Source organism: Cydia amplana, chromosome 26 (assembly GCF_948474715.1).
Source record: "Cydia amplana chromosome 26, ilCydAmpl1.1, whole genome shotgun sequence".
Classification (NCBI taxonomy): Eukaryota; Metazoa; Arthropoda; class Insecta; order Lepidoptera; family Tortricidae; genus Cydia; species Cydia amplana.
The window spans coordinates 715,066-738,239 of record NC_086094.1 but is presented as its reverse complement, the minus strand read 5'-3'; the positions used below and the strand labels follow the sequence as shown (position 1 = coordinate 738,239).

The 23,174-nt window shown below is 38.7% G+C and overlaps 3 protein-coding genes across 3 annotated transcripts; 1 reads left to right on the top strand and 2 right to left on the bottom strand.

Annotated features, from left to right (window-relative positions):
* Positions 1-1,156: 1,156 nt before the first annotated feature.
* Positions 1,157-4,614, bottom strand: LOC134660000 (zinc finger protein 37-like). Its single transcript, XM_063515697.1, has 3 exons — positions 4,296-4,614; positions 1,989-2,288; positions 1,157-1,182 (listed from the first exon to the last, which is right to left on the bottom strand). The coding sequence occupies exons 1-3, from the start codon at positions 4,612-4,614 to the stop codon at positions 1,157-1,159; spliced, it is 645 nt and encodes a 214-aa protein (XP_063371767.1).
* A 739-nt stretch (positions 4,615-5,353) lies between these two features.
* LOC134659999 (GDNF-inducible zinc finger protein 1-like) lies at positions 5,354-11,608 on the top strand. The gene is made up of 8 exons (XM_063515696.1): positions 5,354-5,479; positions 6,003-6,131; positions 6,630-7,319; positions 8,116-8,243; positions 8,919-8,993; positions 9,284-9,416; positions 10,202-10,384; positions 11,465-11,608. Exons 1-8 carry the CDS (start codon positions 5,354-5,356, stop codon positions 11,606-11,608), a joined length of 1,608 nt encoding a protein of 535 aa, XP_063371766.1.
* A 4,548-nt stretch (positions 11,609-16,156) lies between these two features.
* On the bottom strand, positions 16,157-19,123 carry LOC134659997 (zinc finger protein 431-like). The gene is made up of 3 exons (XM_063515695.1): positions 18,724-19,123; positions 17,853-18,008; positions 16,157-17,310 (listed from the first exon to the last, which is right to left on the bottom strand). The coding sequence occupies exons 1-3, from the start codon at positions 19,121-19,123 to the stop codon at positions 16,157-16,159; spliced, it is 1,710 nt and encodes a 569-aa protein (XP_063371765.1).
* Between the last annotated feature and the right edge of the window lie 4,051 nt (positions 19,124-23,174).

Genomic DNA, 23,174 nt, shown 5'->3' with positions numbered 1-23,174 from the left:
TCGGAAAGGCTTACTTTGCACTTCAAAAACGGATAGCAAAGTTGCACTAATTCACATGTAATCAAATGCAAATTTTGAGATGTTTTCTTATGTTTGCTGGTAGAATTGACTTTTAAATGATGATTTTGGATGATAAATATTTAATAACATTCATTTGATTTGGTTTGACTTTGTTTGATATTTTACATTTAATATTTGCTTCGGGTTGGTGTGGTGAACAATTTTGTGTTTCACTCGGGGGCAAATTTTGTTTAACCCTCGTGCTTTGAAACCCTCGCAACGCTCAAGATTCCAATTTTGGAATCTTTCGCTTGCTCTGGTATCAATACTAGCACGAGCGGTTAAACAACAACTTTGCTCCCGAGTGAAACAAATAACTATTAATCCAAGCGGCAATGGGTTGGGGCTTCTATTATTAGTACAGGAACTGTCGGGTCGTATAGGTTACCATGGCAACACACTAATAATATTAGACTAATACCATTCGATAAATGGGCCCCAGGCCACATAGCGCGGGCGGACGGCCGCAAATTCAGTATTTTTTAACATTATGTCGTATGAAATTAAACATTTTGATTTTACATAAATCGTTTATTATACAATTCGAATGTATATTTGAAAATTATACAATAACAACATAAGATAAGCGTGGAACCTATGACAATGGCTAATAAACATTTATTTACAAACAATATATATAGGGGCATTACTAAAAGAAATTAAAAACTAGCTTAAATCTAAAATTGGCCGCTGAGGCATTGTACCAAGGATGCTGGCGACATTTCCTCGCTGTATCGCAATGCTGATACGTTGTGCGAGGTAGCCGCCAGCTCTTCGGTCACCAGTTACGTCAACCAGACGCTTCGCGATTTCTATTACATTTGTTATACCGTTACAGATCTGATAAATAACTATTTATTGTCTCTCTTGTATCTCACTAGTGTCAGGCGTATCTCACTCCGCGATTTCGTCGCTTTGCTACAGGTAGCTAAAAGTACATCCGTTCGGCCCCAATTTTGGGGAAAGCCATAAGCTGCGCGTGGCGCTGTCGCCACCTAGCGGCCATATCTGTGCTGATCGTAACAGACGCGTTTTGGTAGAGAGTGAGTCTTCTGTACTTAGTACTATTATTTATTATGTGCTAGTGTGCTTGCTTTTATGGATTAGTAAAGATGTTTTGTACTGAAAAACAAAACTGCATTGGTCGCATTTGTAAGACTCTTCGCTATTGTGTGTCTTTACATGATCTTTCATAAAACGTTTCAGGTTGCAAGTATAACTACAGTGTTCACACTTGTAAGGTTTTTCATAAGTGTGTTTACTAACATGAACTCGCGAATTATCTTTGCTCGTGTGTGTGCTTTTATGAATTAGTAAACCTTTTTTGTACGAAGAAGCAAAGTCACAATGATCACATTTGTAAGGCTTTTCGCCCGTGTGTGTCCTTTTATGAGTTTTTAAATGATTAGTTCGGTTTGTAGCATAACTACACTGGTCACATTTATGAAGTTTTATATCAGTGTGTATCATTTTATGAATTTTTAAATTACTATTTTTGACAGTAGCATAGCTGCACTGGTCACATTTGTAGCGCTTCTCGCCAATGTGTGGCTTTTCGCCAGTGTGCGTCCTTATATGAGCTTTTAAATGATTTGTTCGGTTGGTAGCATAACTACAATGGTCACATTTATAACGTTTTGTATTAGTGTGATTCATTTTATGAACCTTTAAATAATTTTTTTTGATGGTAGCATAGCTACATTGATCACATTTGTAGGGCTTTTCACCAGTGTGTATCCTAACATGAACATTTAAATCAGACTTTTGGTTAGTCGAATAACTACAGTGTTCACATTTATAAGGTTTTGTATTAGTAAAAGTATTGTGTACCATTTTATGTTTTTCTGAAAAACTTTTGCGCGCACTAGCATGTGTGTCTTTCATTAAGTGAAGTTTAAAAATATTTGATCGATTGCTAGCATAATTACACTGGTTACGTTTCTCATTAGAATGAGTCTCTACATGAAGTCGCAAATCACTTTGGTGGGCACTAGCATAACTACATTGTTCGCATGTATAAGGCTTTTCACCCGTGTGTGTCCTTACATGAACTTGCATAAGACTCTTGTAGCTGCAAGAAAAGGTACACTGGTAACACTTGTATACCTTTTCACTAGTATGTTTCATCAAATGACTAATTAAGCTTGGTTTTCTAAATGTTGCGTATTGGCAGTGGGCACATTGAAAAGTTTCGAGTCTACTTGTTGGTGTCTTCTGTGGAGTGGGTCCTGCAACAAGAATAGTTTATTTTACAAGGATACTGACAGACAAACAAAAGACAGGGATCTTTTAATTTCTCATGCTCTGAGCTCTGAGGGGCTACCGCGAAAACCGAATATCGCAAATTACGGGGATCTTTCTCTTTTACTCCAATGAAGGCGTAATTAGAGTGACAGAGAAAAATGGCCGCAATTTGCGAAATTCGGTTTTCGCGGTAGCCCCTCTGAAAGAGGGTCATTGTTGTTCAAAAACAACCAGCCTGCGAAGGTTCGAATTCTGGTAAGGGCATTTATTTGTGTGATGAGGACAGATATTTGTTCCTGCGTCATGGGTGTTTTCTATGTAAGTATGTATGTATTTATCTATTTGAGTATGTATATTGTCGCCTAGTACTCATAGTACAAGCTTTGCTTAGTTTGGGGCTATTATTATTATTTATTTACAGGTTAGGTTAGGTACACTAAATGTATTTACATGAATTACATGCATATTAGAGGCGAACATCGTTCTGAACTGGACTCTAACCCTAAATATGAGTGCACATTACGAACAAATTTTACATGAGAGAAATTTATGTTTATGTATCAAAATTAAATCATGTCAGTATTAGGTACATACATTACATGTGTTAGTAAAAGTAGTGAGGATACACATAAGTAAAAATCGTGAAAGTTTTAATCTGTACTTCATTCAAGGTACAGTTTTTTTCACAGTGCACTTTTGGGTTGTTTTTTTTTTAATCTTATTTTTTAAAGGGGTTTTGTCACACAGTGATTATGTCACCCCTGTAGTGAGATTAAGTAATAATGTAGTAGTGTAGCATTACTTACACCACTACATTATTTTTAAGTATAGGTTGCACATCATCCTGGCCTCGTCCGATAGAGGCGATGCCAGGACGACGTTGCAACTCCCTAAGTTGGTAGTTTTGATGAATGTCATGTCACTCCTCAGCGCCTCGTTGCAGACACATTCCATCAACACATGATGGACGTCTTCTATTTTATCACACTCAGAGCAGTTTGGTGTTGCAGCAAGTCCCATCAGGTGCTTGAATTTGTTTGATGGAATGTGCCCACGAAGCCTAAGGAGTGATGAGTTTTGGGTTGATGAAAAATTTAGAAAAGATATTTATTTAATAAAAACTTTTAAAGTAAAGACTTATAAATAAAAAAATTGACCTAGGTCGTGGTCACTCGTGGTGAAAATTAATACCTACTCTAGCAAACATCTGCTTAGGCCACTCACCTTGACTGTGTCCTTTAACATTCCCAACTGTAGTTTTATTGTGTTCAGACTCTACACCAACTTCATTGACTTCTCTCAGGCTGTCCCGGTCGGTGCTCCGAGTGAGCAGCGTGTTCATATCAAGACGCTCCAGCCTCACACAGCAGTCCCTCAGTAACGGTCTCCCGGGGATAATCTCAATTGACTGCTTCACTCCTATCGCCAGATTGGACTCTGAAACCAAACTCAGAATCACATGACAATCCTGATGGCAGTATATTAGCAGGCGTGGCTCACTCCGCGATTTCGTCGCTTTGCTACAGGTAGCTACATCCGTTCCGGCCCCAATTTTGGGGAAAGCCGCGCGTGGCGCTGTCGCCACCTAGCGGCCATATCTGTGCTGATTAGGGATTGCTCCCGGTACTGAGTTTGTATGGCGAGAACCGGGAAACTCAGTACCGGGAGCAATTCTAGCTAGTGCTGATCGTAATAGACGCGTTTTGTTAGAGAGTGAGTCTTCTACTTAGTACTTAGGTACTATTATTTATTCTGTGATATTAGCCAGGTCCACACAGAGCGAGCATACACGTGAGGCAATTTCCTCGCACACAAAACGGCCAGTGTAGACCTGCCTCACGCGTGCTGCCTCGGCCGTATGCTCTTTCTGTGTGGACCTGGCTATTGAGTTTACAATCATAAATTATTTTAGAACTGATAAATTCAAAAATCTTTTTCAAATGATGTTACATGTTACATCAAACAATAAATGTTTAGAATCCACCACTAACCTGTTGGTGCGTGGCGCATGCGCCGCTCCACTAGCACGGGGCCGAGCACGAGCTCATCTTTCACCACGTGATCGGCGTACAGCTCCGCCGCCGCGGCCGCCGCGCTCACGCCAAGCGATTCGTCATCCACACTCACATCTGAGCACGAGGGCTCGGCTTTTATAGACACGCCATCGCACCTGGAGTCTTTTACACACACGTCATCCAGCAAAGGTTCATCTTTCACAAACGATTCCTCGATCGACGGCTTGTCTGTTATACACGCCTCACAGGGCTCAGCCTTCACGGAAACATTCTCTTGTACCGCTGACGGTTCCATCGTCAAGTAAAAACACTTCGATTTGATTTATTATTTTGAGTAACGTAAACAGAGGGAGTATCTTATTTATTTTGAAACTAAATCCTACAACATTTATTCGACAATCTATTTCAAAATCAGATTAAATAAAATAAATTCCAACTCCAACCAACCCAGCTGCAAGCGGCAAGTGACATTGAGAGTTGTTTTTTTAAACTTTTTCGTAGAGTAGCAATGAGTATTAAGGCCATAACAGACTATCGCACCGCATCGCGACCTTTATGCTACACCGCACCAAGTCACGGTAGTCTGTTATGGCTTTAAGCCTGGCCAGAAAGGCTCCGTTTAACCGTCGCATCTCGGCTCGTTTTTTCGCATAAGTGCACGGGCTTTTGACAGGACCAAGGAAGAAGTAGCTTGTACGCCCGTCTGTAAACACTTTAAACGTCCAAAATGATGTAACTGAAATATCGTTCATATACCTTAAGATATTTTCGTATTTTAGGACTTAATTTACTCGAATCGAATGCTTTCCAAAAAACAATCATACATAAACCGAATAGCAAAAATATATAGTTTTGAAGAATATAAGTATCTAAAATTTAGTTTCACATTTTAAAATGTTTTATTTTGTTTTATTCTCTAATTTCTTGATACTGATATCAGAACGTACGCGAACAGATGATCAATATGTAAATAAATAAATTCATTATTGTGATTTATTTGTGAAATTGTTCGGTTTTAATAATATTTTAACGCGATGAGTGTGAAGGAGGAAGGACAAGAGCTGTTGGTGTGCTGCGTATGCCTAGCCACCGACACCACACTGTTTAACCTACGAGAGTCTATGTTGTTCAAAGTTTATGTTGATCTTATGGGCACTGAGGTAAGTACGATTAATTTTTTTTTTGTTTCGTCCATCTGGACAGGCTAAAGCTCAAAGCCATACTGCCGTAAGTACGATTAAATACAAATTACTAGACTAGTCTTAATAATTATGTCAATTACTTTGTCCTTAGTGCCCCATAACAACCAGCTATAATCCAGTACTACAACCTATGCTCCCCAAAATCAATCACACGTAATTTATAAGTAGAGTCTGTGCGGAAAGAGAAGAGTCGTAGAATGTATTGGATCCCATACATTTCTCGACTCTTCTCTTTCTGCACAGACTACCAATATTTTTTTAGTTGCATGACGATTTTGTACATTTTATTAAGAAGTTCATTAGTGTATAAGGTTCTTATCACAATGTTTTTTTTGCTACAATCTTTTCAGCTTAGCCCCTTACCGTTATTGGAAGAGAATCCCTCATAGCACTAAGTTCACCGTTTGTACATTATACATTAAGTTCTTTTTTGCAATATAAAATACAGTCATTGGGGTAAATAACTAAACTGTTTGTGCAGGAGTGTACTTTTGCCGGGCACTCTGTGTGTGCTGTGTGCCGCGCACAGCTTGCGCGCGCGGCAGCGCTACGGGCCCGCGCGCGACGCTCACATGCCTTGCTCGCCAGCGCTCTTCAGCGAACACAATGTGTAAGCACAGATTTATAAATTCAAAAATGTATTCCACAGGCCTCAAGGACTTTATTTATATGTCTATACAATGTTTACAGTAAGATCATTATTATAATTTTAAACTTATTTTTTATAAAGTGACATTGAATAATTGATGTGGATTTAATACAATCTGTAAATTAAGGCCAACAACTTTGTATTTGGCCCTCGCCAATTATATATTTTAGCTGGGTGACAAGCTGACAATACAATATTAGGTCATACTGAAAATTTCTGGACTGGCCACTTAGAAAAAATAAGTCTTCTCATATATATCAGAATCAAGAAACTTTCAGTATGGCCCACTATATTAGGGTACCATCAAACTGATATCACAATGGAAAAAGGAGGTGGCTCTAGGAACTTTGTGAAAAAACAACGCAACCTAGTTGTGTTTGGATTTGTTAGAATCATCTCGATATTAGTTGCCTGTTTGAAATGAAATTTTTGACAAATAACTTTTACTTTATTCGACAGATAACCTTTGACTACATTCGCACCATCGACCGCGTTGCTGAAAAGTTATGCCTAAATTTAAGAACCTGCCAGGTCTACACTTCCGATTCGACCCTACCAGAGGTCAAAGAGGAACTTAAAGAGGAAACAGACTTCACTGAAAACATATTTGTCACCGAGCCCACTTTAGCTGATTACGAAGATTTCAGAGAAAATACACCTGAATTTGAACATGATGAAACTGAAGAAATTACTACACAGGACAATATTAAATTAAATAGTAACAATGGCATAAGTAATAATAAAATTGAATCTAGAATAAATAAGCGTAAATTATCAGATAAAATAATACTAAAATCTACTAAAGGAAAAAGGAAACTACTAGAATCTACCAAGAGACCTGAAAAAATAGAATCTACCAAAGATTTTAATCTACCGGAATCTACTATAGAAAATCTACCAGGAAAAACGAAAAGAGTTATAAAAAGGCGTATGGCAGACAATGGGTATTTGCCCGATTTTAATTTTGAAGAGTTTGAAAGTAAATATAATTGTAAAATAGATATCTTGTCTAAAGAGGAGCAGTTAAGAGAGATAGAGGCTCGCAAGATGGCGCCGAGTTACACGCTCGCTGCGTTCGGGTGTGAGGTGTGTGGGAAGGGCTTTGCCACGCAGCAGGTGTATGAGAGCCATATGATGAAGCATGATCCTGTGAGTTTACTACTACTTATATTACACTAGCTCCTGTCCGCGACTCCGTCTGCGTGCGATGATGATTGATATAACTGGCCTTTTCTTGTGCTTCAACTATCCACATACCAAATTTCATAAAGAGGTGACAAGCAGACAGACAGAGTTATTTTCGCCAAGCTACGCTCAGTCGTCTGTATCTAATGCCTGCCTGCCTGGGCCTGCAACCCTTCGTTTCCCGGCCTCTATAATAATGTTCTATTGTTGCACACCTCAATAAAATATTTCGTTTATTTTCCAAAAAATAAACATATATAACATCCAAATATAGTGAAATATACTTAATTAGTTAATTATTAGAGATGCCACGAATATTCGGCAACTATTCGGTATTCGGCCACTTTGCCGAATATTCGGTATTCGGCCGATGTTGCCTACTATTCGGTCGAATACCGAATATCTGTTGCCCTGACCTACTTAAAAAGAAAAATTGCACAATAAAAATAACCAAAAACTTTGTAGGTCTATTCATTAATGCTGTTCAACAAAAATATATCTTAGCTAACGTCATCTAACGTTGAGCTTTGTTAGCGATCAGTTTTCATAATAATCGTGACTCAAAATGTTCGCATGTCATGCCAAATATTCGGTCGCCGAATATTCGGTATTCGGCCAAAACCACTATTCGGGACATCTCTATTAATTATCTTTCAGGATGACAATTCGTTATTTATATTTTTAATGAAGTCAAATACCCTATACAGAAATAAAACATTAACACAAGTACCTAGAGGTAAAATAATAATATTGCGTGCAGAGCGCGGGCGGGCACTCGTGCGGCGTGTGCGGGGTGCGCTTCGGCACGAGGTCGCGCGCGCACGTGCACGCCGACGCGCACCGCCTGCGCTTCACGTGCAACCAGTGCGGGTTCCTCACGCGCACTAGGTACGGTAGCACAGATTCGATTGAGCTTACACATTCAGTGTCGAAAACCCGACTATCGCGTATTTTATGATTTCGTTCCCACGCCGGACGACCCGATAGTCGGGATCGTGGTACTACCGCTTTATATGACGAAATTTTTGTGGCCCGGCGCGGATGTCTTGTTTGGATGGGTGGCAATGAATGTGTTCACATAAGTACATGTGTAAGTCGGGTGACAATGCAATATTATGGTACCTTTGAGCTGTTCTGATGACGGACACAGGAGGTGACCATATGAACAGTGTGATAAAACAACGCAACCTAGATTAGAATTGTATCGATAAGTATTTGTTGACTGATGGAAGAAAAATATAGTCGGCGATAGAAGCTTGATAAAACTTGTCATATCCTTGTAAGTGAACTCTAAGAGCGGTTTCGCAACTACGTCCGATCCGAATCCGTGAAAATATGGTCCGAAGTAGCCGTAGAACTATTTCTATGGTAATTTACGCATTCCGTCATCCGATTTCGGAAAGAAATCAGACGGATCTAGTGCGTAAATTACCATAGAAATAGTTCTACGGCTACTTCGGACCATATTTTCACGGATTCGGATCGGACGTAGTGCGAAACCGCTCTAAGAGTAGATAAAATAGGTTTGAACTAAGATAACTGGTATGTTGTATGACGTTCCAGATTTATAGCAAAAAACCACTTCCTGTCCCACTCTGGGACTACGCACCAGTGCCCACACTGCGACGCTACGTTCACGTACGTATATGGAATTAATTGTGTATTTTACAAGGAGAGCATAAAACAACCTATTTTAGGCTGCTTGTCCACTGGAGCGGAGTGGTGACCGAGGTAAAAAGCCCCCAAAATCAGGCAAAAGCGCAGAGGAGCGGAGATTTTATGCATTTCTATTCCACGGCCGCGCTCCGCTTCAGTGAACAGGCAGCCTTATACTCACCTGGCGGTAAAATTCAATTCTATTTTCTAGTATCATTGATTCAAATTAGACCCAGTTTTTCTTGTATGGTAAGTAAAATCTGCGTTTGCAGGAAGTACACGTCGTACCTGACGCACGTGCGGCGCCGTCACCCCGCCATGAACGTGGCGTGCGACGAGTGCGGCGAGACGTTCGTCGGCCGCAACGGGCTGCGGCACCACAAGACCCGAGTACACAGGCACACGGTGCGTAACTGCGTACCTACACAACAGAAAACAAAAAAAAACCGGCCAAGTGTGAGTCGGACTCGCGCACGCACCATCAACAAAAAATAGAGCAAAAAAATCGTGTTTGTTGTATGGGAGCCCCCCTTAAATATTCATTTTTAGTATTTGTTGTTATAGCGGCAACAGAGATACATCATTTGTGAAAATTTCAACTGTCTAGCTATCGCGGTTCATGACACTGACATGATACAGCCTGGTGACAGACGGACGGACAGCGAAGTTAGTAATAGGGTCCCGTTTTTTTACCCTTTGGGTACGGAACCCTAAAAAGGAGGTCAACCCTTCGCGCCTACGTTTTTAGGGTTCCGTACCTCAAAAGGAAAAACCGGAACCCTTATAAGAAAGAGATCACTCATGCGTCTGTCTGTCCGACCATTCCCTCCTTCCCCCCCTTTATCTCCGAAACTACTGCGTCTAAAATTTTGAAAAAAATACACATAATAGTTCTTTACCTATAGATGACAGGAAAACCTATTAGAAATGTGCAGTCAAGCGTGAGTCGGACTTAATTACTTAGTTTTTGATCCGACCCCTACGGGTTTTTTAAGTCATTTCAGTCACATAAAAACACATTATTATAAATTGGGTAATGTAAGGAACCCTTGGAAAGCGAGTCCGACTCGCACTTGACCGTTTTTTTATTTGCCACCCTTTTTTTTCTACTGACAACATGTGCCAGAGTATAAATGACACATTTACACACACACAAATTATATACATACCTACTCTTTTTTCTTTCACAGCAACTAAAACCTCGTGCCACCAACGTTCCGTGCTCAGAATGCTCGCAGACGTTCATCGACCAGGCCTCATACGACACGCACTACCAACGCATCCACCTCAACATCCGCATGAAGGAGTCGCCGCGCGCACGCGCGAGAAACGCACGTGCGTTTATCTGTGAACTCTGCGGCGCTGAGTGCTCCGTAAGTATTTATGAGAATAAGGCTGCGTTTCCACCAGATATGTGTGAGGATGCATACCGAGGGATGTGTTTGTTAAGAATGTGGAAACTCAACCTAACATACTTGGTAGATTTTGGTAGTTTTCGAGATTCTTTAGTAGATTTTTGTAGTATTTTCAGAGAAGTGGTGACCGTGTTCTTTATTTGCGGGCGGTTCTCTTAGAGAAAGTATTACTGTTAACTAGACTAAGGCGTTAACGAAATTGTTACTGTTAAATTTTAACCCTTTGAACGCCATGCCATATCGCGTGTCTGTGAAACTTATCGGAATGCACGAAAGTTGATACCTATGGGCTGTAGTCACGCGCGTCAGTTGACATGTTTGACGGTCAAAAGGCTGCGTTTCGATGTGTGGAAGGATGCGTTGCGAGTGAAGTGTTTGTTAAGATTAGGAAATAGGAACGAATAGATAGATAGATAGATAGATAGATTTTTATTTTTTTTTTATAATAGAATCACTTTCATTTGTTTTCCTCGCTCAGCGTACAGTGATTCTAGTGGTTCTTAAAAAACACATCCCTCACACATCTCTGGTCAATACGCACCCTAGGGCTGAATTAGACGGCGCGCGAACTCACATGCGATTTTAGTTACATTGCGGACTGAATTCAACTGACCGATCAGAACCCGCAATGTAAATGAAACTCGCATGCGAGTTCTCGCAACGTCTAAATGAGCCCTAATAATGGAATCGGCGCCCGGACCACACAGTAAAACTGACAAATTGATCAGATTGTACCATAGAAGGTAGGATCCTATAGAAGTGGTATACGCGTGCCTCCGTGAGGGACAAAACATAGGCAATGCGACACTATATGATTGGTCGAATTTATTTGTTGCCCACCATAAGCCATACTAATTTATGGTGGGGAATAAAAAAAATGCGAGACTGTGACAAGGACAAACAATCCTACTGAAAGATAAATAAGACTGTCCCGTTCGCTCATTTCCCCCACCCATTATGCCTTACCCAGTTAAAATACTATAGATTCATGGATTGTACGGAACTCCATCAGTTACATCAGTGTATGTCGGTCCGCAGTCCGCGTCCAGCCTGGCGGCGCACCAGCGCGCGCACGCCGGCGCGCGGCCGCACCAGTGCCCCGCCGCCGACTGCGCGCGCCGCTTCGCCACGCTGCACAACATGCAGAGACACCACCGAGTGGTGCGTTTATTTTTTATATAGACATCAGTGGCGGCGCATCAAACATATTTTTTATTTATTTTAATCTTTATTGCACAATACATGAAGGTACAAATGGCGGACTTAATGCCTTAAGGCATTCTCTACCAGTCAACCAATGGGTAAAACCAGAAAGATTAAGTAGGTGCAGTGTGTTTTAGAATAAATTAATTTGAAAATAGGACTATATTATTATGAATATAAACTATATTGCTAAACATACACATATATTCAATACAAATATGTACTTAAAACATATCCATAGGCAAGCCGGGGCTAATTTGGCTTACATATTTCCTTTACAACTGTGCTCAAACGTCCAAAAACAGGCAAGCCGGTGGGAATCGGCTTTTATGGACGCGCCGCCACTGATAGACATAAGACATAGACTATATTTTATTCAATTTATTTCTTAGGCTATGTTTTTTTTTTCAATGGGGATATAAAAAATAAAATACCAAAAGATAGGTATACGGTTAGAAGGAGTAAAAGAAACTATGGGGCAAGACAAAACTCTTGTGGGAATAATAAACTTAGAAGTTCGAGATACCGAAATATATTAAAAACCAAATAGAATTATAGTATTCTATATTCATTAGATAAAAATACATACTTACCAACGTAGAAAACGGTTTCGTATGCCCCGCCTGACCTTAAAGAAAAAAAAATACGTTTGAACGTAAAGTTTTAATCGAATCAATGAGTAAGATACTAAAAGAGATGACTATAATAGGCATTCTACTACATAAAATTAAATTAAATATCACTTATTATCAGGCGACTAAGGCCCATAGATACATACCTTACGAAGTAACATACATACAACAGAAAAAATCTTACAAGCTAAAAATGATTTCGGTGACACGGCGGTTTTCAGTTGTGTCGCATGTTCCGAAAATTAAACTAGATAATTGATGGCAGGTGCACCTAGGGCGCCGGCCGCAGGTATCTTGCGGCTTGTGCGGGAAGCTGCTGGCGCACGCGGCCTCACTCAAGCTGCACGTCAACACCGTGCACCTCAAGCTGCCCGCGCCGCGCCGCCGAGACAAGGACAAGCGACTACATACTACTGTGGAATGAACTGTCGCCTGCGGTATTTCCGGACCGATACGACCTTCAAACCTTCAAGAAAAGAGCGTACTCTCATCTTAAAGGCCGGCAACGCGCTTGCAACCCTTCTGGTGTTGCGGGTGTCCATGGGCGGCGGTAATCGCTTACCATCAGGTGATCCGTCTGCTCGTTTGCCTCCTATATCATAAAAAAAAAATACATAATAAACCGCAAAAACCGGTAAGTGCGAGTCGGACTCGCGCACGGAGGGTTCCGCACCATCAACAAAAAATAGAGCAAAACAAGCAAAAAAAACGGTCACCCATCCAAGTACTGACCCCGCCCGACGTTGCTTAACTTCGGTCAAAAATCACGTTTGTTGTATGGGAGCCCCACTTAAATCTTTATTTTATTCTGTTTTTTGTATTTGTTGTTATAGCGGCAACAGAAATACATCATCTGTGAAAATTTCAACTGTCTAGCTATCACGGTTCGTGAGATACGGCCTGGTGACAGACGGACGGACGGACGGACAGCGGAGTATTAGTAATAGGGTCCCGTTTTTTCCCTTTGGGTACGGAACCCTAATAAACTGGGTGTCTACTGTTTCCCAAACAGTTTTAAGTCATAATGTATTGTTTGCCCGCATTTTCGTTAGTCATAATTCATTTGGTTCAGCAACGCTTCACTTTTCAGGATTGCCCTATAACTATAACAAACCTAACCTAACCAATCTATAGGATAACCTTACGAAAATCCTGAAAAGTTGACGGATGCAGTTTTATGACTAATGATAATATGACAAACAATACATGACTTAAAACTTTATGGGAAACTATGGGACCCCATAATAAACTACCTTGTTTTATAACTGTTGTATTTTGTTTTTTAAACCTTACTAGCGACCCGCCCCGGCTTAGCACGGGTTAACAAATTATACATAAACCTTCCTCTTGTATCACTCTATTTATTTAAAAAAACGCATCAAAATCCGTTGCGTAGTTTTAAAGATCTAAGCATACATAAAGACAGACAGCGGGAAGCGACTTTGATTTATATTATGTAAGAAGACAAAGACAATAGAATGTATAGAGTTATTGTCATAGTACATTATGTAGCCACAATAAATTTACTGCCATCTTTTGACAGAAGATTAAAACTTTTAGAACGCCATTTGACTTTGATCCTTATTCTTTCGCTTTGCTCGGAGCAATGCTGAGCCGAACGGAGCCGAGTTTGCCCTAAGTCAGGAGTATCTCCCCACTGGTAATAAGACAGCTTATATTATGTGAGAGACAATCTAACTGCCTATACAAATTAAAACAAAGCATCTATAAGGATAAGTTATCGTTTATTATTTATTTTTTAACTTTGTCAGTTAAAGGTAAAAAAACTGGATTACCAGATTATAAACGTATGATTTTGAACGTAAAATACATCATTGTGATCCAATGGATAAAGGGGCATAGTGGATCAAGAGGAAACGATGCAGCGGATGAACTGGCCAGGAAAGGCTCAGAGACACCGGCATACGGACCCGAGCCCATTATACCCCTTCCAATATCCTACATACACAACCAACTAGACCTACATCACAGACAACTGCACAATAAGTACTGGAATGAAATGGACACATGCAGGCAGACTAAAGATATTTTACCGGAACTGAACTACAAGCTCACCAAAATACTACTGAAAACACCTAGGCAACAACTACGTAAAATAATAGGACTTATCACAGGACATAACACACTAAACAAACACCTACACAATATGGGTAAAACGGACAGCCCCTTGTGCAGAGCGTGCATGGAAGAAGAGGAAACAACAAAACACATACTCCTAGACTGTAAACAGGTAGAAACATACAGGAACAAATACCTAGGAACTCCGAGCACACTAAAAGAGGCAGTCAGCAACCTGAAAACACTGCTAGGTTTCATGGAGGAGCTGGGGTGGTTAGAGTAGCGCTACCTCGTTTCACGCAAAATAGGCACAATGGTTGTCGATTTGCGGAAAATGCCCAGAAACACTAACTAACTAACTAACATCATTGTGATCTTAAAATATTACAGATAAAAGCATTTTGAAAACATTAAATAATAGTACAAATGAAGACTTTATTATAAAATAAGGGAATATGTATCATTATCTAATTAAACTTAAATATAAATAAATAAAACCTAAATCTACAAATCAATAAAATTTTGCTTAAAATTAAAATCTATATCTAAAAATATTTTTTCTACTCCCGTACTTTTATTTGTCATTTAAAGGGTCGTGCACACATCTTTAAAACCCCACCTTATAGTTGTCAAGACAAGTCTTTAGTCTATTCCCCAAAAAAGCATTTGTGCATACACGTAGTATCTTTTTGGCACTTTTTCGATACTTCGTGTAATGACCACTTAAAAAATATTGTATGTGTGCTTGAATCTTGATAAGAATTTACTGTAGTAGTAAAGGATGTTCCAAAAAGGACGCAAGATTTGAAATTGATGAAAAACACATATGTATTTTTTTTTTCGTTATAATATATTTGTACCTGATTTGTACATACTTATATAAAATCTTGAAATACATAAAAATCATAAAATAGGGTTATTTGTGGAACGGGTCACTGTTTGGTGCAGATTTTGAGCTGAAGGCATTATTGGACCATATTTTTTTCAAAATGAGGCCGGTCAAGCAGTTACTGTTAATGGAGCTCGATATCGCAGCATGATAACAAGGATCAGAATTGCCCCCCTAGATCTTGCCATTTAACGCCTTTAGACTTCTTTTTATGGGGTTATTTAAAGTCTAAAGTCTATGCCAATAAGCCCACAACCACTCATGCTTTAAAAGTGGAAATTCGACACTGCATTGGAGAAATTCAGCCACATCTATGCAAAATGGTCATAGAAAATTTTGACAAGAGTGCGCATGCGCCAGCAAAGCCTTGGAGGACATTTGCCTGACGTATTATTCCACAAATAACCCTATTTTATGTATTTCAAGATTTTATATACAAATATATTATAACGAAAAAAAAAAGTGTTTTTCATCAATTTCAAATCATGCGTCCTTTTTGGGACACCCTTTATAATTTAGCACATTGTTAGTGGTAAATCATTGTTTTTTTTGTACGGTCACTCATGTATCTAACCAGTGTCTCCGCTTTCATTCATAAGTAAAGATTTCATGTCCGCGCAAGCAAAACTACAAGTGCCGGAAGAACTATAGTTCGTTTTTTTTAGCATTAGAAATAAGGTAAACAATCTTGATGTGTCTTTTTATTGAAAAACACGTTTCAAAAATAAGTCACGGCAAATATGTAACAATAAAATTATGAATCTAATACGATCATTTATATTCTTCTGCTTTCATAAGTAATAGTTACTGATTTTTAAAAAGCGTTTATCAATTAAAAGACATGTCAAGATCGCTTACCTTCTTTATAATGCTAAATAAAACGAACTATAAAGTGATCACAATCGATCACATTTATAAAGTTCTGTACTAGTAAAACTGTTTGTCTTTTGTACTAGTGTGCGACATCATTTTATGTATTCTTAAAGCATTTTTGCGGGCAGAAGCATAGCTACACTGCTTACATTTGTATGGCTTTTCACCTGTGTGTTTCCTTACATGAGCTTTTAAAAGATTTTTTGTACAGCCTGAATAACTACACTGATCACAATGATAAAGTTTCTCATTACCATGAGTATGTTTCTTTACATGAATTTGCAAACTACTTTTGTGGATACTAGCAAAACTACACACCCCGCATTTGTAAGTCTTTTCGCCAGTGTGTACTTTTACATGAAGTAACAAAAGATCTTTTCGATGGGAAGCATAACTACACTGTTCACACTGGTATGGTTTCTCATTAGAATGTCCTCTCATATGAACTTGCAAACTTCTGTTGCTGGCACTAGCAAAACTACACATCCCACATTTGTAGGGCTTTTCACCAGTGTGTGTCCTTACGTGAACTCGCAAACGAGGTTTTTGATGGGTAGCATAGCTACACTGCTCACAGTGGTAACGTTTCTCATTAGTGTGTTGCCTTACATGAAGTTGCAAACTACCTTTGTTGTTACTAGCATAACTACACACCTCACATTTGTAAATCTTTTTACCAGTGTGTATTTTTAAATGACCTAACAAAAAATCTTTTCGATAAGTAGCATAATTACACTGCTCGCACTGGTATGGTTTCTCTTTAGTATGTCTCCTCATATGAACATGCAAACTTGCATAGTGAGCACTAGCAAAACTACATGCCCCACATTTGTAGGGCTTTTCACCAGTGTGTGTTTTTACATGAACTCTCAAACGAAATTTTTCATGAGTAGCATAACTGCACTGCTCACACTGGTATGGTTTCTCATTGGCATGTTTCCTAACATGAACTAGCAAACTACCATTGCGGGCACTAGCATAACTACACACCCCACATTTGTAGGGCTTGTCACCAGTGTGTGTCCTTACATGAACTTTCAAATAATTCCTGCGGGCGCAAGAATAGCTACACTGGGCACATTTGTATCGCTTCTCCTTAGTAATATGTTTCCTCAAATGACTAATTAGGAATTGTTTTCTATCTGTTAGATATTCACAGTGGGCACATTGGTAAGTATCGTTTCTTCTTGGTTTCTTCTGTGGAGGTCCTGCAACAATAGTAGATTGTGTCACAAGGGAGCAAAATTACCTATATACTTACTTTACTCTTTGGGATATATGCATACGGGTTTGGAGTAATAAGGGCACTTATAATTGACTTAAAGGCAAATCATACAATACTCACTTGCAGCTTACAGACTGCAGCAAATGGCAAATATTTTTAGATTAAATCGATAAAATTACGGTTAAATCTATCGATTGATCATCTGCAGCCATTCTGCAGCAATTTTAAAAAAGTGCGATCAGAGCTCAAGATTTTAATATAAATAATTTCTGAACGCAACAAAAATTTGACAGTGACAGGCCACAGCAATACGTACCAGTGTACACTGAATCCTGAACAAAGGATTCTAAAATATAATCCAAGTGTTAATGCCCAAGGTGGACATAATTTTGCTACCATGTAAATTGATAAATACCATGAAATTATTACCATCCAAAATATGAATTAACCTAAAAAATAAACTGCAAAACAGAAAAAAAATTGTGAAAAGACTAAAACACATGTATAACAGACATCTACACTCACCTCCCGTGTGTTCCTTAAGATTTCCAACTTGTCCCAGACTGTCCCAGTCTGTGATCCGGATGGGGGTGAGTAGTGTGTCCAGATCAAGACGCTCCAGCCTCACGCAGCAGTCCCCGAGTAACGGTCTCCTGCCGACAGCCTCACATGGCTGCTTCACTTCCATTGCCAAATTGGAAACTGAAACTATCTCAGAATAAGACAACAACGTTTTTTTTTTTTCATCAACAATACTTAAAACTAAGGAATAAATTGGGTGGATCAACTATTTCTTGTTGTTATTCTGTCCGTTCAGCTAAGAGACAATAGTAGCATAGTTTGTTAGAAGACATTGTACACCAACTTCTTCTGACACGCTTGGTAGACGACCCTCAATAGTATCACAAAAAAGCGTGTTTGGTGAATTTAAATGCCTAAAAATCAGGTTTTAAAGAGTAACCCAGGAGAACGTAACCATGGCAACGAGTGACAAGAAAAAGTTGATTCACCCAATTACAACAATTAAATGTATTTAAATAAAATTTATTTTTCTCAACTTAAATCTGCAATCGGCTGTTCTAGCCATAATCAGATGGTTTTGTTTAAATTACTATTTAGGGTGGTGTTCCACTGAGCACCATCACTAGTTTACGTAGGGGATTATTGTCTCTAGTCTAGCCCTAGAATATGCCATCTTTTTAGCCTCGGTCACTCACATATTCTAAGTTGAAAACTCCCGTGAACGTGAGTGACCCATTTTTAATATATTTAATGTCTGTGTCTCACGGAAGTTTTGTTATTAAAATATTCTGTACCTAATTAAGTGCAACATGTGTTCATTACTTACTGAAACTCTTTCTACCCATAAATTAAAAAAATTACAAGACTGACTGACCTTCAGCAGAAAAGTTTCGCTGCTCCACTATCTCAGGGCCAAGCACCATCTCATCCTTGACAACATGACCGGTGTACAGCCCCTCCAGTTCCCCACAATCCTTTATACCCTCACTTGAGCATAAGGGCTCTACGCTCAAACCCAAGTATTGCTTATCTATACTGTCATCTTCTGACCAATATTCCTCCTTCACACACGCATCTGAGGGCTCGATCTTAACCACATTTGCGTCTATATTTACATATTTAGACTCGGACAATGAGGGCTTGACTTCAATATCATCAGATGTAGGTTCGGCCTTTCTAAGGGCATTAGAGCACAACGGCTCGTCTTTTACGTGCACATTGCCGCCTGGGGGCTCGGTCTTTACGTTCACTTTCTCATGAGCTGAGGACTCCATTGTCAACTAATAAGGTTATTTTTTATTTTAGAATAGGTTTTGAAGAGTAAGAGCAATGTTATTTAGCTTAAAACTCTGAAAATAGTTTCAATTGTAGTATTTAGGGTATTATTTCAATTATTTGTATTTTTTCGGCGTAGGTCGTGCAGCTGACGCTGAATGGAATGACATTGACAGTTGAGTCTTGACATTGACATATTGTTAATATAGTTTTTTTTTACAAACTTGGCGAACGCACCCATTTGTATAAAGCGCGCTTTACACTCCGATACTCATTTTCTACTTTGCGTTTTAAGTGGTGTCCAGACGGGACTGATCAAATCAGTCGATTTGATCAGGAAATTGGCATTTATGTGTCCGCACCTGCTGATTCGATCGGAGAATTTCATCAGATTGGGGAAAAATAGTCTTGTCTGGATACCACTTTATCAAACGTCAAAAGAGTGCTTCGAACTCTTCGAAATTGTATGAGATATTAATAATAATAGCGCTTTTTCTGCTACTCGTACTGGAAGGTACATAAAACTATCGTGAGAGTCAGAATGGCGGGTGTATGTAAATAAAATTAAACAAAAAGCATACCATATTTTAGTACCTAATTTGTACTATTTGGTACCTCATATAAAAAAATTAGTACCTCACGGTATTTAAAGTTATCAGCAAAAAACGTTACACCCGCCAACCTGACAGTCAGAATGGCGGGTGTATTTTATTATGCTATGATCCCGCGATTATTGATAAATTCTATAAAAGCCAAATTTTAGTACCTTTTTAGTACTTTCATATTCAATTATAAATTGAGCCATTTTATTTGTGGTTTCCGAGTTATACTCATTTTACACTTTGCATTGCTATTAAAAAAATTCAGGCGCTTTAATTTTTCACCGTATCGATATCGTTTTTAAGAAAAAACGCTACGCTACAACTATTTTTATTACGCCAGGATTTAGTACCTTTCATGATTAATCTGTTACCCTTTCACGGTTAATCTGTTAGGTTCAATTAACTATGAAAATTACGTCTTACAAATGGCCAGGCGCCATGTCAAAGGATTCTTCCTAAGAAATTCCGCTCTTCATTGTGGCCTCATCTGTAGTGCGAACGATTTTAGTTTAGCTGACCGATTTTAGTCAACTAAAATACTCGCCACTCGACTAATATAGTCCGAACTAGGCTATAGTGTTTTTTTTTTCAAAAAACTGTTTAAGGCATAGTATGTAGGTACATGTACAGGCATAGGCTATCAGACTTTGGAACGTTCTCCCACTCTCTATCAGGTAAGCGCAGACCAAATTCACATTCAAGCGTACCTATGCTGCGCAAGCATTTCCTTGACAAACTTTCTTCTTCGTCAACTTAATGATTCACACTAGCTAGGTATACAGGTTGGCCAAAAAATAAGTGCATTTCCGTTGCCAGGGAGGTATATTAAGTATAGATATTAGATTAATAACCTATCGGTGTTTGACTGTTTTATATCGACTACTTTTTCAAATGTCGTTATTTTATCTAAATAAAAACGTGCAAGCCGTGTTTGTGCAAGATTTTCGTAATGTACCATTATAAATTTCATTACTGAACCCTATTAGCGCCTTTTGTGTCTTTAATTTTCCTTTAGAGCGGATGGAAATAAGTAAATCTAAATAACGAAACTTAAAACCGAAATCAGGATCAAAATGGATGGAAATATATTTCTTATGCTCTGATAGAACGTTGTTCTAAAAGGTGTTGATGATACGTTTCTGCACTACGTACTACGTAGAGCATGTTACGTTAAGTTGCAAATAAGACTATGTTAAAATTTTAACGATAAGCAATTGAAATTTGAGTTTAAATGGATTTGTTATACAATTTTCATTCTGATATTTAACTCCCCATTCCATAAATAACGATACTTTTGCCTAAATTGTGAGGTAATTGTAATAAGTACCCTCAAGATTTAATATATAATTTTATACTTAGTCATGTTTTAATAAAACACGTATTTTACTTTCCTCGTATTCGAAATGAAAAGTAGAGTGTTTAACTCGAGTGAAAGGCATCATATCAGCCTCGGACTATTGGCGCTCTCACTGCGTTCGAGCACCAAACTACCTCGGCAGAAATGAGTGCCTTTCATCCCTTGGTTAACAATCTACTAGTAACACACCTTTGTTTTTATCATGAAATGGTGTTAAAAAAATACCGCTAAACATGTGCATCCTTAAAAAAGTTCAACAATAATTATTATTTTAAGTCGAGTGTGAAAATTATAATTTCTTGTAAAGATTAATAGAGTCTGTGCGGAAAGAGAAGAGTCGTGAAATGTATGGGCTGCCTTGAAAATAAAAATGAAAAAAATATTTATACTCGTATAAATATGCCTTACATTCCACGACTCTTCTGCACACACTCTATCGACTGGTCATATGATCAATATGATTATCATAATCCTGACTTACCATAATCATAATTGCATATAAAAGTGCCAAAACGCCGAGCATGACGTGCATGCCTATTTCTGTAAATTTAATTAATGTATAATACTTAGTGAACAAAAGCCACTAATAATTACAGCATTCGTTTATTTAATTTGATTTCAAATTGTTTAAGTATTTTCCTCGCGTTGGTGTGGAAAGAAATTGTGTTTCATTTGGTAGCAAAGTTTTTTTAAGCCTCATGCGTTGTAGTTGAAACCCTCGCTACTTTCAAGATTCCTGTACTTTAGAACCACGCGCTACGCTCATGGTTCTATTTTTGAAACTTTCACTTACTCGTGTATCAATATTAGCACGAGGATATTAAACAACAACTTTGCCCCTTGTAAAACAATTGCACATTAATGTGCCCAATAATAGGGCAGACATTAACGAAATAGAAATTGCTCAGGACGGATAGTTAGTGTATTATTATAAATATTATTATTTTGTATCTCCTTGGATATCACGGGCCTATAATCCCGGTTTTTTGATAGGCTTGCGTGGGGACACAGATCCAACACGTAGAGGCCCCTTGGAGAGCTTTTATGTCATGTAGAACGCCTGCTGGAACCCGTTCACAGGTGCAACAATAGACAGAGGCATTGGGACTATTGTAGAAAAAGAGAACAGTATACCGATCTATGGATTGAAGTTTGGGTGGACTATGAGACTGGGTTATTACAAAGACGTACGGACACCTGCCATAACAATGTGTTCACAAGTTATCGAGGCAGGTGGGGACTTGCCGCGCACTAGATGGGCCTATTATTTTTATTATTATAAGCCTATACAATTACAGTGTCCCACTGCTGGGCAAAGGCCTCCCCCCCTCGATCTCCACTCTTCTTATTTGATTAATCACCATGTACCTACTTAAGAGTAGGTATTATGTACACAATTACATGCACAACGAAGAGCGGAATTTCTTCTTAGGAAGAATCCTTTGACATGGCGCCTGGCCATTTGTAAGACGTAATTTTCATAGTTAATTGAACCTAACAGATTACCCGTGAAAGGGTAACAGATTAATCATGAAAGGTACTAAATCCTGGCGTAATAAAAATAGTTGTAGCGTAGCGTTTTTTCTTAAAAACGATATCAATACGGTGAAAAATTAAAGCGCCTGAATTTTTTTAATAGCAATGCAAAATGTAAAATGAGTATAACTCGGAAACCACAAATAAAATGGCTCAATTTATAATTGAATATGAAAGTACTAAAAAGGTACTAAAATTTGGCTTTTATAGAATTTATCAATAATCGCGGGATCATAGCGTAATAAAATACACCCGCCATTCTGACTGTCAGGTTGGCGGGTGTAACGTTTTTTGCTGATAACTTTAAATACCGTGAGGTACTAATTTTTGTATATGAGGTACCAAATAGTACAAATTAGGTACTAAAATATGGTATGCTTTTTGTTTATTTTTGTTTACATACACCCGCCATCCTGACTCTCACAAACTATCCCGTTCTGTCAGTCATCCCCACCACTCATGCCCAATCCAGTTAAAATACTAGATTCATGCCCATGTCAAATAGTAGCTTTTTTTATTGTAATGGTAGAAATCTTACGACTGTTGCTGGCAACA

Excerpts from the sequence above, each read along its gene's own strand:
- LOC134659997 (XM_063515695.1), bottom strand. The coding sequence starts at position 19,123 with ATGGAGTCCTCAGCTCATGAGAAAGTGAACGTAAAGACCGAGCCCCCA. Across the intron at positions 18,009-18,723 it reads GCGAAACTTTTCTGCTGAAG|TGAAGCAGCCATGTGAGGCT; the intron begins GTCAGTCAGTCT and ends TGGCAATGGAAG. Across the intron at positions 17,311-17,852 it reads TCTTAAGGAACACACGGGAG|GACCTCCACAGAAGAAACCA; the intron begins GTGAGTGTAGAT and ends CTATTGTTGCAG.
- LOC134659999 (XM_063515696.1), top strand. The coding sequence starts at position 5,354 with ATGAGTGTGAAGGAGGAAGGACAAGAGCTGTTGGTGTGCTGCGTATGC. Across the intron at positions 5,480-6,002 it reads TTGATCTTATGGGCACTGAG|GAGTGTACTTTTGCCGGGCA; the intron begins GTAAGTACGATT and ends CTGTTTGTGCAG. Across the intron at positions 8,244-8,918 it reads GGGTTCCTCACGCGCACTAG|ATTTATAGCAAAAAACCACT; the intron begins GTACGGTAGCAC and ends ATGACGTTCCAG.
- LOC134660000 (XM_063515697.1), bottom strand. The coding sequence starts at position 4,614 with ATGGAACCGTCAGCGGTACAAGAGAATGTTTCCGTGAAGGCTGAGCCC. Across the intron at positions 2,289-4,295 it reads CATGCGCCACGCACCAACAG|GACCCACTCCACAGAAGACA; the intron begins GTTAGTGGTGGA and ends TTCTTGTTGCAG. Across the intron at positions 1,183-1,988 it reads TAATGAGAAACGTAACCAGT|TACAAAACATCTTTACTAAT; the intron begins GTAATTATGCTA and ends TTTGTTTTTCAG.